At 33.8% G+C, this 15,906-nt stretch overlaps 1 protein-coding gene across 2 annotated transcripts in view; it reads left to right on the top strand.

Moving 5' to 3' along the window:
- Nucleotides 1–15,906, top strand: part of LOC145279633 (monocarboxylate transporter 2-like) — a 160,751-nt gene that overhangs the window by 91,348 nt on the left and 53,497 nt on the right. For both annotated transcript variants that reach the window (XM_080130856.1, XM_080130855.1), the window contains exon 2: nt 705–928. In XM_080130856.1, the coding sequence (XP_079986982.1) occupies nt 705–928 (224 nt within the window). The remainder of the gene's footprint in view (nt 1–704; nt 929–15,906) is intronic.

The following is a 15,906-nucleotide window of genomic DNA, read 5'->3' as shown; positions in this document are numbered from 1 at the left end:
GTCTGTAAGTTTTTTTTTTTTTAAATAAACAATTATAAATAGAACGACTCATAGAAATCTATCTATATCCTTTTTTCATTTTAATATATTTTCATAGAAATGTTTCTGTTATGTCACAAAAACTATTTTCTTTACGTCACAAGTGTCATGCTCATACATTAATTCCATAGCTAATATAAGATACTGACCCAGCGGGTCACGGGTAGTCTTGTATTATTTGAAGTTTCATTACCATCCCCTCTTTTTTGTTGGTTTCTTTTTTTGCTGCGGTCATTTCTGTAAAACAAAGTAGCAATTTTCTAAACAAAAACATTGATTCATCTAACTTGCATTTATTATTTCTAAAGCCTGTTTTCTTGGATTCTTCTCCATCTCTGAACCACTCTTGGAAGGACAACTAGTTTTGGAAACTCACTTTTTCCTAATTCCAAAAGTTTGATCCAAGCTTAACGGGTTCCTTTTCTTTTTAGTGCATTACTAAATGCTTCTGTCATTTATTTTGGACCTGCTATTATGTCACCACCAAAATCATAGTCCTAACTAATTTCATATTCATAATTATCTACATCTCTTTTGTCAGGATTTTTCCATACAAAAATGAATACATACGGTTGCTATTTTTAGCAATAAATTTGATTTGATTTAATTATACACATTCACTTCTGATATGCACACATTTTGAATATTTTTAATTTTATTTTTAGGGAAGCTGAAAACCAAAATGAAGATGTCAGTGAAAAGAAAAAGAAAAGATTTACAGTCAAGCAATGTTTGGTTCTTGCTGGAGCCTGGGTGAATCTTTACATGTGCATCGCTGTACCTTCAAGCCTGACTGTGATCTATGTAGAATTCATCTATCATTTTGATTCCAGTAAAGCTATGGCTGGCCTAGTTGTCTCCCTTTGTGGTGGTATGCGAGGATGTGCAGGTAACACTAATCTTTCCTCCATTCTTTTTCTTGTTCTATTCATTACATATATACGTTTTAATTAGTAAAATAATTTGTTTAGAAGAGTAATTCATAAAAATACAATGATTGATATGGTTGCTAAAAGCTGACAATCCGTTATGGAGAGTAGATAATACATGTGGATGTGTTATCGGCAGCTCCAGTAACTCTCGCTTCTCCTATTTTGTCATTCAGTCCTCATTCAATGAGTGATTTTTCTGACAAAGGGTGAAGAAAAAGCTGCTTAAAGGTCGGTACTACTTGGTGACCAGTAGTCTGAGATGTCGGATATTTTTCTGTCTCTGTCTGTCCTTGTTGCCATGTCACTAGTAAGGGTGCTGGAGGTAAACGTTTTGTCTGGGCTGACGTTATCCGCCTGATAGTCAGGGACCCGAACCTTGGATTAACCACTAAGGAGGCTGTCCTATCAGCAGGCGCAAAGTACTGGGACTGCTGTATTGCCATTTGGAGAGTGGATCTGGACCATGCAGTAGTCTCTGGTGGGGCCTCTCGATGCCATACTAGTGGGTAATTGTTACGGCTTTACCTTTTCGTGTGCTACAAATAAAAAAAAAAAATTTTCCTGTCTTTTTCTCTCTTACTTTCCCTCTCTGTACTGCTCTAACCAAGTATGCCGACCTATTCCACAAATCCCCAAACCTCAACATGAAATATCTCCAGAATAAAAACTCGATTAAACCTAGAACCCCATCTTCCAGCGTAGACCCCTACTACCAGGTCTCCTTCTCCAATATCAGGGGTCTACGTTCCAACCTTCCAGAGGTTGAAACCCAATTACAGGAGACGAAACCGGACATATTATTTCTATGTGAAACTGGAATAGGACCGACCACTTCCCTAGATGAGTTCATAATTAATGGATACTCCAATTTAACAGCTAAATCTGACTCCCAAGATCGCCATGGGCATGGAATATGTGCCTACATTAAGGATGGCTTCCCATGTGGCAGGGATATCTCTAGAGAAGATCCTAATTTACCCTATATGTGCTTCAGGGTTGCACTTGCTAACACCACTGCATTTATATTTGCCCTCTATAGGCCCCACAACAGCGGAGTTACTATCTTTAAGAGCATATCTGAGAAAATAGACCACATACTGTCTTCACATCCCTCGGCTAACATCCACATCTGTGGTGACTTCAACGTCCATAACGTCTTCATATAAAATTAAAATATTTAGTGTTCCAATTTAGTTCTTGTCTATCTTCAACTTGTGGCCACCATATTGAATATGTTGTGTTATTGTGGATAACACTAAGCTGGATTAAAAGGTTGAAAGAAGACAGTAAGGAAATACTTGTACTTGAGACAACATTCACCTAGGATGGGTTGAGTCAGCTTTTCTCGTAGGACACGCAGCATCCTGGATGAATGCAGACCACACATGATAGTCCATAATGGTTGAGATAGTGATGGACAACTAGTTTTGGGACCAATGACGAACATTGTAGACTTGTAGACTGAAGCTAGATTCGATGTTTGCTTAGATGGTGTGCAACCTTGTTTTCATCTGGCCAGCCGGGTGTCTTTGCTAACCATGGAGTGGTTCTGGAGTGATTGTTTGTGAATAAACTTTGGGTTGTGGCACACAATGTAGCCGAACCAATGAAGTTTCTGCTTTAAAAGAGATAGGTTGAGGGGGACCATCCTACAGCACATGTATTGGATATGGAGATGAAATGATGCCAGGGGACCTGCAGAATTCGGCAGAGGATCTGCAGCACTCAGTGACCAGATTTTGCAACCATAGAGAAGGATTGTTTAAGCATACATTTGATAGATCCAGACTTTCATGTTTATTAAATTAAGACCACAGGCTTTATTGATTTAGACATTGATGTAAGCATACCTTTGACTTTCATGTTTATTAAATTAAGACCACAGGCTTTATTGATTTAGACATTGATGTCAGCATACCTTTGACTTTCATGTTTATTAAATTAAGACCACAGGCTTTATTGATTTAGACATTGATGTCAGCATACCTTTGACTTTCATGTTTATTAAATTAAGACCACAGCCGTTATTGATTTAGACATTGATGTCAGCATACCTTTAACTTTCATGTTTATTAAATTAAGACCACAGGTGTTATTGATTTAGACATTGATGTCAGCATACCTTTGACTTTCACGTTTATTAAATTAAGACCACAGGCTTTATTGATTTAGACATTGATGTCAGCATATCTTTGACTTTCACGTTTATTAAATTAAGACCACAGGCTTTATTGATTTAGACATTGATGTCAGCATACCTTTGACTTTCACGTTTATTAAATTAAGACCACAGGCGTTATTGATTTAGACATTGATGTCAGCATACCTTTGACTTTCATGTTTATTAAATTAAGACCACAGGCGTTATTGATTTAGACATTGATGTCAGCATACCTTTGACTTTCATGTTTATTAAATTAAGACCACAGGCGTTATTGATTTAGACATTGATGTCAGCATACCTTTGACTTTCATGTTTATTAAATTAAGACCACAGGCGTTATTGATTTAGACATTGATGTCAGCATACCTTTGACTAGTGGTGACAAACATTGAGTCCAGGTATTTGCAATGATCGATCTCCTCTAGGGTTTCCCCATTGAGAAGAATCGTGATAATAATAAAAAGACAACTTGCAGAAAAATGTGTCAAAGACAAATGCAAAAGGACCATAATATAATTCTTACTCTCTGATTACATTCTTGTAAAACGAGTTGTTTGTTCGTTTCCAATAAGTCATTAACATTTTTGTATAATACAAACTCTTTTGGTTCGAAAACATCAATATTTATTGCACTAATTAAGTCATCTCCATTGTCTATATCTACCAGATGATCATCAATATCCCCACTCGTATTTATGCATAACAAATGATCTGCGCAGTTATCTTTAGTTGGAGGGGAGGGGTCCCCAAAGCCACTAGAGTCTAGGCGATTGTTGAGATAACTTATTCTCTGTTAGCTGAGGTGTATGCTCCTCATCCTGTTCAGTACTCTCAGACTTTGTCTTTTTTCCTTTTGAGAAGGGGTTAGTTTATTACTAATCGCTTGATGCGCCCCTTCCAGGAATGCTGATGGGACTGCCCAGGCATATTTTTGCAAGTCAGAGTGCTCTTTCTCTAGGGCACTAGCTTTTTAAATCCCATTTTTCAATCCTTGTATCACATCTTTCTCTTGCGGAAGAGAAAAAAACACTTCAGGTCCTCGTATTGTATGCTGCATTTAGAACTACCCATACTTAAAAGCCATGTCTCTATTTTCTTATTTTGTACACATAAATGCTTTAGAAGTCTATCGTCGATGTAGATGGTGAATGCTGTACATGTTTTAGTTTGTGAAGGATGTAGCTTGCAACATAAGCCTTTTTCTCTCTAGTTGACCACCTTATCTGCGTATTGCTTAACTTTATTTACATCTAGAAAAGAAAATTGCTTTTTCTACCTTTTTATTCTCCCTATGACCATAAATTAGTTGGAATAAACATATGGAAATCAAATGACTGAAGGCATCAGTATATAGTCTGTACTATTTATTTGAAGTGGAATTAGCTTACACGATCTTCATTTTTATGCTATTAAAAGTAGTTGAATGCATATCATTCCACTCAAAATACCCATAATTCCTGGTTAGCTTAATTAGTGGCTCGGCAACCTCAGAAAAATTTCTAATGAATCAATAATAGTAAAAGGTTATTTCAATGAAAGCTCTCACTTGCCTGTCACTGAGTGGACTTAAAACCAGGGTTGTGGAGTCGGAGGGAGTCGGAGGTTTTAGCTGAAGTCAGAGTCGGAGTCGGATTTCTAAAAGTACTAGGAGTCGGAGTCGGAGTTTTTTATCCAACACCGACTCCTTAAATCCAAAAAAAAATTTTTTTTAAATGATTTTCCTGTTTGGTTTTACCAGTTGCACAATTTAGCAGTTTTTATAATGTCTTGTTCTTATTTTTTGAGATATATCATATTTTGTACTGTCCTGCAATGCTTCTACTTCATCAAGATATTTCGGTTTATCGGATCACTGCAAATCTTGTCTGGACAGCTTTTTTCGCTTTGGTTGTGACGTCACACATGATCAATGAAAATTCTGTCTTTGAGTGAGATCACTGTGGATAACAATCAGATTGTAATCCGAAAGTTATCCAGTTCCTGAATGGAATTTGGCAATTTGATTAGTCCAAGATCGATCTGGAATTACAATCTTATCCAAAAAAAAAGGGCATAAATCAATTTGTGCTGCCACCATGTAAAGACAAATAGTGATATACTGGTTAGGGTAGGTCGATGTTGGAATAGTAACAGGGCTAGGGTGGAGAGTTGCAAATTACCAGAAAAAAGTGACCACATAATATATTTTTCCCTTTAATATTGTCAATATTTGAGGAAATGACTTTAAATTGTGAAATAATTTATGATACTGCTAAGATAAAGGTATTATCGAACAATGTCAGCTTGTAAAATTAGACAAGGTATGACTGCCAGCAGATACATCTTTTCATAGAATAGACGGACTTTGGTATTTTGGCCCTTTGCATCTCACAATGCCAAATATCGAAGCCAAATAGATCCTAGCTAAAATCTGTCTCCATAAAATAGGTCCCAAAGATAAGGTAAAAAGGTTAGGAAAAATACTAGTCTAGCTAGAGTAATAGCGTAATGATGGCATAAACATATATAAGATAATTAGTACTTGTTTTATGCTCTATATAACTTGCAAATTAAAGTAAGGTAGACAGCCATGCACTCAAGTAGTGATTCGGACCTAGGCGAAAGAGATATTATGAAACAGATGCCAATTTAGCGGTTTTCTGCTAGATCTGGAAATTTCGTTTGCAATCTAGCAAGGAAAATTTTGATCTAGTGGCTAGCGGGTTTTTTCTAGAAAATCTGGAGATATTTGGCATCCACACACCCACAATTTTAAATGACAAAATAAAGAAAAGCGCTTGAAAACACTTTAAAACATAAACTAATTCATGTAGATAGAAAAGTAGCATTTATTGCCTTTGGTAACAATAATTTGTTGACTATTTGTTTTGTTTTTCACCATTTTTTTCGTCTAACCATTCTTAAAACTCGCTATAAAATCGCTTTTTCCAATTACATTGAGGGGGGGGGGCGTTCAGCCTCTGTAGTTTAAAATACGATCCAAGCATCCCCTTTAATTTAGAAGTATTTATTCACTTGGTTAAAGTGTAAAAAAGTTAACAGTTGAAAATTGTAAAAAGCAAAAATAACAGCAAAAAAAAAAAAAAAAAAACTCGTACCAAACACAGTAGCATTTAATTATTTACCAACCTGTATACTTTTAACATGCTAAAACAATCGCTTAACGGGCTTAATTTCTCAAAGGTTGTAAACAAATGACTTATTCTACCACTAACACTAAGTTCGAGTTGTACTTCCAAATGTAAAGTTAGTGATAATCATAGATTTTTTAATACAATTTTTCAAGATTGAAGTCCCCAATGATTAAACGACAAGCAATCAGCTAATTGTTGTAAAGACAACTAAAAGAAATGAAATAAAAAAAAATTAAACACAGTTTCAGCACGTATAAAAGATACTTGAATTTTACTGCATTTGGTATCAGGTATTTGTTGATTTTTGTTATTGTTTACAATTTTTAGACTGCTAATTATTTTACACTTTAACAAATGACTGTTGTTCTTACTTACTTGCCCCCCACCCAAAGCCAATAATTTTACTTATTTTTATTAATTTTTTCAACGTTTATTATTCCATTTAATTGTCAGTGTGAACCACCTTTTTTTTAAAATGCAGTATATGTTAACACTATAGCAAAGTTTATTGCATTTATTTTTTAACAAACATTAACAACAGAAAGTTTTCCACCCATGAAAAGAAAAAATTTCCTACGATGGCAAAGGTCGGTTTTTAATGTAGTGAAAATCCTGGAGTATATGTAGACCCAATGAATAGTGTTGTTATCTGACACTCATGCAGATAAACCGAAATTGGCACTTTGTGATCTTGCTGTGAGTATTTTGGGCTTAAATTCAAAGGCATCTACTGAAGATCCAGACACTATTTCAACTCAGACTCTGGGGGAGCCTGCGATGAAGAGGATTTTGAAAAGCTTTTGGATCAAGAAGATCATAAAGCAAGGTCAAAGCGGCGTAAGCTACAGGAAACAGCTAAAACGCTATCTTCAGTGAATAAAGCCTTAGCGAGTTTCAAGCTAGACTTTCATGCTGCATTACAGCAAGTAGAACAACTAGATAGAAAGTCTAAGTTAAATGTTCATGAAGCTATAAAGCAGTACCCTGCGATAGTGAAAGAATCTGCAATGTTGGCAGCAGCACTTCCTCCAACACAAGTGAGTGTTGAACGTTTGTTTTCAGCGCTAAGACTAATCAGGACAGACCAAAGGGCTGCAATGAAAGAGAAGCTCACTGAAGTCATCTTGTTTTTGAGAGTAAATTATCAAATTCTTATTTGCAACTTTCAATTCTATAATTATAAATAAAGCCTATTTTTTATGTTTACAAATAAGACATTTTTATAGATTGATTTTTTTTTCCTAATATTGTGATAGATGATTTATGAGAATGGACAAATGCAATAACATATGAGTTTTTCGGGAGAGGATAGGGTACAAAGGAAAAAGAAAATATATAGCTTGAAGTGCAACTCTGCTATGACAGATTGTAATATGCTGATAGGCTGGTAAATGATCCTGAGCATAAATCATACCATTGTGTATTTTATATATATATATATATATATATATATATATATATATATATATATATATATATATATATATATGTATATATGTATATATATGTATATGTATATATATATGTATATATGTATGTATATGTATATGTATATATATATATGTATATGTATATGTATATATATGTATATATGTATGTATATGTATGTATATATATGTATGTATGTATATATATATGTATATGTATATATGTATGTATATATATATATATATATATATATATATATATATATATATATATTTTTCAATAATAAGCAATCCATGCTACTATAGCCCTTTATGGCTTTTTCCTGTTTTACCTTTGATCCTCATTCCATAAAGGCAATATTATCTTTTAAAATATTATTCTCTGTATAATGTCTTTATCACCCTCTTCTGATGAAAAGCGTTTGGCTTCGAAATGCCATGGCCTAAAGAGGTTTCCCTATCCCTAAATATTGTATTCTATTTTGAACTGATAGCATAATAAAATTTAATTGTAAACTTTTTATCCCTTGGTTATCTAAACTTATTCTATAAAGCTGGTTGAGTTTATATATGAGTATATTTATCATACAAGTGAATGTTAAACGTCGAAAATGATATACATGAAAAGTAATTATAAAATGCAAAATAGATTTTCACATTGGGTCAAGGAGTCGGGAGTCGGAGTCAGGAGTCGGAGTTGAAGATATTAAAGGAGTCGGAGTCGGCATCCTAGTCATTCTAGGAGTCGGAGTCTGAGTCGGACTTTTACCATCCGACTCCGCAACCCTGCTTAAAACTGATTTTATTTTGATTTTATAAAGATCTTGAGAGTTGCATCGTAAGTGGAAAAGATTAAAAACAAGCAGAAATTCTAAGGAGGAAAAAATAGCACATATAGACGGTGGAGAGAAGAGAACTTTATTGAGAACAAAAAAAAAAATGATTGTGGGATATTTACAAGCAAAGGGAGATAATCATGAGAGTTGTTGGACTTCCAACTGTATCCTATTCCTTCCAAAGTATTTCAATTTGAGATTATACTTCTACAAACTACCCAAAACTTTATCTCTATGTCTGAAGTGGTCCAGTATGATATTAGAGAATGTCATTCAGACATGTCAAAGCGAAATCTTCCTGTTCCTAATAACACAATTTGCAATCCAAATGGCATCAAATTAAAATATAACAATTAACGATGGCAACTAAATGCACCTTTCTCTTTATTGATCTCTAATTTGAATCCATCTGATACATGCTTCTATCTGGTTCTTTTGTTTATCAGACATAGTAATTTCATTAATACTACTTGCCCTATTATACTTAACTACCAGACACCTAATTTTAAGAGAACCATTAGATTAGCATTGTTGGTTATGAGCAACAAGAAGATATAAGATTTGCCAATTTTAACCATAGCATAAAGTCACTGATATGCTATTGAAATTGCTAACATATTTATTGCTCAGTTGTTAGATCTTATATTTATTTCCACCACTGCTTCTAAATGAAGTCTGTACCATGCAACTGTGAATGAGCTGAGGTTTTAATTTTGTTTGTTTTATTAATCTAATTATCAGCGAAATTTGTCAATCTTCCTCTAAAACGAGATTCTTTTCCATAATCTTTACCCCCTCCACCCTAATCAAAATAATTTCTCATCCCATTTTACATAAATCAATCATGACCAAGTATTAGTTTTCTATTAAGATTTTTCAACTTAAGAAATAACAAGGGGTGGATTGATTTCCTGTCCAAACCTGCAACTGAGAAAGGTTATGCACAATTAATAAGAGCCTATTGACAATCCATAAATGCACAGCTTCTTTTATAGTTCAGATCCCAGTTAAAATGATTTATAAACCCTACTGCTTATGACTGATATCCAGAGGGGCTATCCACAATTAATAGGGACCCATTGGCAGTCTATAAAATAACTACTTTTATATCCATTCCCAGTAGAAATGATTTATGACTGATACTTCTGCTTTTGTATTTACCAAATTTCATCTTCTATTTATTTAATGCATCCAAATTACCAACTCTGTATGTCTGTACCTTGTTCTGTTCATTTGGCATTGTATGAATGAATCCTTGCAGTTTCTTGGGGTTCATCATGTACAGAATCACTCACCACAGCACCAACGCCTAATAACATCCTCACTTCTTTCCATCTCATGAGTTTTGTATCTCAACTCATTAGCATTTTCTCTTTTACTCGTTTCCTTACACTAGTTATTTTGTGGGTGATCTAGGACTCAAGTCTTCAGTTGAATCAACTGCCTTGAGTGCAAAACATTCATACCTCATTTTCATATTCTTTATTTACATGAAACCAGATTTTCTGCAACCTCCAAGGTGTGGTTCATTCTTCTGTAGGGCAATAACAAAAAAGGCCACCAGTTGCTAAGAGACACAAGTGGGTTACTTCCCCTTAGGCAGGGAAACCCAGACAACGGGGACAAGAGAGTAGGCTCTCTCCATAGTGGGCAGAATTCTATGTAGATAAATATAAGGTGACTCGATTCAATACCTACCCTGTCTAGTAGAGACCACTACACATGTGAGTAAAATACTTGTTAATTTTTTAAAACATTTTATTATCATTTTATTCTGGGGATGAGGCATCCTGCCAGATGCCAAACCTTCATTCACTATCTCATACATTCTAACCAAGAAACTATTTTAAGATTCTAACCATTTCTTTAATTGCAATTGTTTGTATCTCCTTTGCACTTGGTTTGCCAGAGTTTTTGAAATTCTTTTTCATGAGTCTGTTTTCTCCCGGAATGATGGAGATCTTCCTAAGATTCTAGTTTCTTTTTTCTATGTCGTTGAGCACATTTTCTCCTTATTCAGAGTCCCTCATTGCATTGAATTCAATATATGGTTTCCCTTACAATGATAAGGGTAATGATAAGAAACACAACACTTCGTCATTGACATTTTATTATCATTCCTGTCCCTTAAGCCCTTTATGAACATTTGGTTCGTTCTGTCAACTTCTATGTCTGAACTCTTTCAGATGTACTCTGCAGTTTTAGGTTTCCACACCACTACTGAAGCACTTGCTCAGTAATTGTTGACTACTAGCGTTTTTTTTTTTTTTTTTTTTTTTTTACTCATGTTCACCCCTACAAAGGCATATTGCCACTTGCACGTTAGGGACTACTTTTTGGACCATGTCTAAAAAAGATTAACAAGATGTTGATTTACATTACATTTAAACTTCTGCATATCATTACAGTTAGGGAAGCAAGTAGCATGAAGGGAATTAGCTGTTTGAGGGAAGAAACTATTAGAGTAGAAAGTTTTCTGGCATTTAGGGACCTCAACAGTGAAGGGGTAAGATTTTGTTGCTAAGCGGGTTTGTTGTTTGTATGATCAGACAAAGAAAGTTGCATCAGAAGTTAATCATCCTGATCTGTAGTCACTTTTGGATCACCAATTCTTATTCTTGGTTCAACATTTTCATTTTTTTCTAGATTATTCTACTGATGCATGAAAATTCTCCTGGTTGGTAATTTTACATCAACTAATGCTGGCTTTGTTTAAAGTTATCATTGAAGAACTTTTTTACAATGACCTTTGCCCATGAATGATAATTGAAATTGTAAAATGAAGTACAGCAACTTTACTTTTATAGCATGGAATGATCTTTATCCAAATAAGTAAAGTTCGTCGTTAAAGTGTCAAAGTGATCATTATATCTGTTTACCATTTTTCATTTGCATTATTTTATATAGTTTTTTACTCACTTTTTTTCGGTATAATAACGGGAAATGCAATACTATTAACTAAAAACATATTTATTGAGAAGCCATGGTTTTATTCATTTTCTATATCCAAAAATAGCTGAAACTACTTTTACATAATGTTGAAAACCTTTTGGCCAGACCTATATATATATATATATATATATATATATATATATATATATATATATATATATATATATATATATATATATATATTCAGACATGTCTCGTTGAACACGACAGAGTTATTCTTTTTTCCGATCTTGATGAATAGTTTTTCAATTTGCTGGGCGATCTTTTTAATTTTGGTAGGCAGCTTATGCAGTATGACAGACGCCCACAGGTTGTGTTTCGGCCATATTGTTCTCATTGTTCTCGAGCGCTTTCTATCGGTACATCCGATTACCTTCAGGAGCGGTTGTTGTTGTTTTCGTTTTCTATAAAGCTTGGTGTAATTTTAGTTTTTTTTTTAGTTGGTTAGGTCGAATTATTTTTTATTTAATTTTAATTTCGATTTTCTCACTGCATAGTTTATTTATTTAGTTTCTAGTTAATTATTAAATACTGTTAGTATATTTGTGCTGGTATTAAATAAGATCCGGTTCAAAAAGGGCTGTCGTTTTTTTATAAGTATGGCTTCTAGTAATTTTAGTCGTCTTGTGCAGTTGTTAAGGTATCTGATTTTAGTATTTTTAGTTAAGATATTTCTAATGTCAGGCGACTGTAGTTTTTTATCATGGGATGTTAGAATGGCACTATTGTCAGCTAAATGATAGGTTAGTCATCGGGAGAGTGTTGTTGTTGTATGGCCTATGTATGCGCTGTATGAATTTTTAGAGTGGGTTTGGAGATATTCTTCGAAGGGGCAAATAAATTCATACACTACATTAGTTTGGTTTAGTGTGGTGTTAGTGTTGTTATTGTTTTTGATTATTAAGTTGGAAGTTTTAAATTTGGTATAATATATTATTAGTTTCATCTTTTTGTTTTGGTCAGTTGGTCTGGTGTATCTTTTAATTAGGTTTGTTATTATTTTTTCATCTATTTTGTAGTTAGTGTGTAATTGGCTTTTAGTATACTTTAGTATACTTTGATGGTGTCGTTTTTTTTAGGGTTAGGGTTTACGTTTTATTATGGAGTGAGTTTAAATAGAGTTTAATGTGTTTATCAACAATTTTATTGGGAAAGTTATTGTTTATTAGGGTTTGTTTTATGTTTGTTAGATCTTTGTAAAATATAGTTGATGCTATATTGTATGTGTGGTGAATCAAATTTTTTATAAGGGCACTTTTATATTTTTCTGGGCATTCGCTGTGGTAAATTAGGAGTATTGCGTTATTGTTGGTAGGTTTTTTGTATGTTGAAGTTATGTATTTAGTGGGATCACTTGAATCTACTAATACGTTGAGAAATGGTACTTTCTTATTTATGTTTGGTTCGTAGGTGAATTTGATGACAGAGTGTGTTTCTAGGTCTAGTTTGAGTTTTTCAATGTCTTGTATTGATTCAGCTGCAATGAATATGTTATCGACATATCTGGCAAAGATAGTAGGTTTATTTTTTGGATCTAAGAATATTTTATTTTCGAGGTGGGTCATATAGTATTCTGCGAATGTTGGGCCTAGAGGTGATCCCATTGATATACCATCTATTTAAATGTATGTTTTCCCATTAGGGTATGTGAAGGAAACTTGTGTGATGCATTGTAATGGTAATTTTTCGAGGGTTTTGGGTTTTATAGCTGGAGGGTGTATTGTATTGTGATTGTATATTTGATTAATGATTATTTTAATTGTGTCATTTATCGGGACATTAGTAAAGAGGTTTTTGGTGTCAAGGGATGTGGTTATGCATTTGTGGGGGGAGTTTAATTTTAAAAGATCTATGAAGTCGGTGGTAGATTTTATGCAGTATTTACTAGGTATATAGAGTTGGATAATGTTATTGATTGTTTTAGCGATATTATATACTGGGGTGGGGATTTGAGAGATTATGGATCTTAGAGGGTACCTGTTTTGTGAGTTTTGATTTTCCCCGTATATGTAGCCAGGTTTATAGTCTCCTATTATCTTATTAAATTTTATTGTTCCAATTTCGGCGTTGTTTCCTGTTATAATTTGGTTAATTTGTTTTTTTAGTTGTTCTATCTTATTTGTTTTGTCACAGAGAATGTTGTTTATTTTCGTGTTGTAGTCGGTTTTATTTAAGATTGTGTACATATTTGATTTGTCAGCCATTCGTATAGTGATGTCAGAATTGTTGTAGAGTTCTTTGGCTGCTTCTTTTAGCTTTGGGTTTAGGAGGGGGTTAAGTTGTCTGCGTTTGTATCTATTTTTATATCCTTCGGCTTTTAAGAGATCTTTGAGGTGTGGGTGTGTGGAGATTTTATTTTGGATTCTAAGGTCTTGGATTTGTTGATAGAGCATTTCGATTTCACATAGTTTAATGTTTGGGTCATAATTTCTAGAGAGGTGGCAATTGGGGCCGAGGTTAAGGAATTGTTTTTGCTGTTCGCTAAGGGAAGTGTTGGATAGGTTTAAGGATTTTTCTTTAGTGTTGGGTAACTAGATGTGTCCTTTGTATAGTCGGTTCAGTTTTTGTTGTAGTTTAATTTTGTGTTGAATTTGGTCGTGGTTGGACCATTCGGAGATTGTGTTGAGGATGGTTTGGAACTGGGTTGCGGTTGTTTTTTCTTTCAGTTGCAATTTGATTGTTTGGAGTTCTTGGTTAAGGGTTTGGATAGCCTCATTGGCAGATGATACTTGCCTTTGGATCAGGTTTTTCTTGAAGTCGTTAGTAAATCCTTTGGTCTAGAGTGTTAGATTGTGTAGTTTTATATTTGTATATTTTGGCAGCAGATTGTTATTCAAACACGTCTCATTGAACATGATGGAGTTATTCTTTTTTCCGATCTTGATGGATAGTTTTTCAATTTGCCGGGCGATCCTTTTAATTTCGGTAGCTTATGCAGTATGACACCCAAAGGTTGTGTTTTGGCCATATTGTTCTCATTATTCTTGAGCGCTTTCTATCGGTGCATCCGATTATCTTCAGGAGCGATTGTTGTTGCTTTCGCTTTCTATGAGGCTTGGTGTAATTATAGTTTTTTTGTTTTTTTTTAATGGTTTATGGAGGTGAGTGCATGGGAGTTAGGTTGAATTATTTTTTATTTAATTTTAATTTCGACTTTCTCACTACATAGTTTACTTATTTAGTTTCTAGTTAATTATTAAATACTGTTAGTTAATTATTAAATACTGTTAGTAAATTTGTGCCAGTATTAAATGAGATCCGATTCAAAAAGGGCTGTCGTCTTTTTTATAAGTATGGCTTCTAGTAATTTTAGTGGTCTCGTGCAGTTGTTAAGGTATCTGATTTTAGTATTGTTAGTTAAGATATTTCTAATGTCAGGCGACTGTAGTTTTTTTATCATGGGATGTTAGATATTGTTTTATGGCACTATTGTCAGCTAAATGATAGGTTAGTCGTCACGAGAGTGTTATTGTTGTATGGCCTATGTATGCGCTGTATGAATTTTTAGAGTGGGTTCAGAGACATTCTTCGAAGGAACAAATAAATTCATACACTACATTAGTTTGGTTTAGTGCCCTTGACAATGTCTACGTCTTCAATCAGTTAACTTGCTTTTAAGACTGGTTACAAAATCATTAATCATATTTGAAAAAACTTTACCTTGTGAATATCCAAACAGAAATTTTGCTTTTTACTTATATCCACACCATACAAAACCAATTACCATTGAGTCATAAGGTCCTACTATGAATTAGGGAAAAATACAAATATTGCTGAAATATGGTTGATTATTCTTCTGGTCCTAAAAAAAATTAATCGATGCTAATGGATTATGACGTAGTCCTTTAATTTTATATTAAAGGTCAACTAACAAGACCAGCTAGACATAACGAGTTTGTTTTGTATGTTACACTTGACCAACGGCTACAGTTTTGTTAATTGTTGTAAATTTGTGCAAGACACAAAAGAAAACAGTTAGAATTATTTTTTTTATTTTGATATATTTTTTGCATTGTTGCCCTCCCCAAAGGATTTGATTATTATTTATTGTTTTAGTAGATAGACTGTTACTTAAATATTTGGAAAGGCTTTTGTGTGTGTGTGTGTGTGTGTGTGTGTGTGTGTGTGTGTGTGTGTGTGTGTGTGTGTGTGTGTGTGTGTGCGTGTGTGTGAGAGAGAGAGAAAGAGAAAGAGAGAGAGAATGTAAATTCCTGTGTCTGCTTGTCTTTCTGTTTGTATGTTTCTTTTACCTGCCTGTTCCTCTATTTATTTATGTCATTTATGTCACTTACATTTCGTGCATTTCCCTTTGCTTACAACCGAATGATAATTATGGTTGGAATGTAAATGTTTTCGTGGTTATATACATTCAAATTTCATTAGTTTATCAAATTAAAAAAAAAGAAGAAATTCTGCCATTTG

The sequence above is a fragment of the Euprymna scolopes genome, chromosome 7 (genome assembly GCF_053919585.1).
Source record: "Euprymna scolopes isolate OS-2025 chromosome 7, ASM5391958v1, whole genome shotgun sequence".
Lineage (NCBI taxonomy): Eukaryota > Metazoa > Mollusca > Cephalopoda > Sepiida > Sepiolidae > Euprymna > Euprymna scolopes.
The sequence above is the reverse complement of the archived record's forward strand: the minus strand, read 5'-3'. Positions and strand labels throughout refer to the sequence as shown.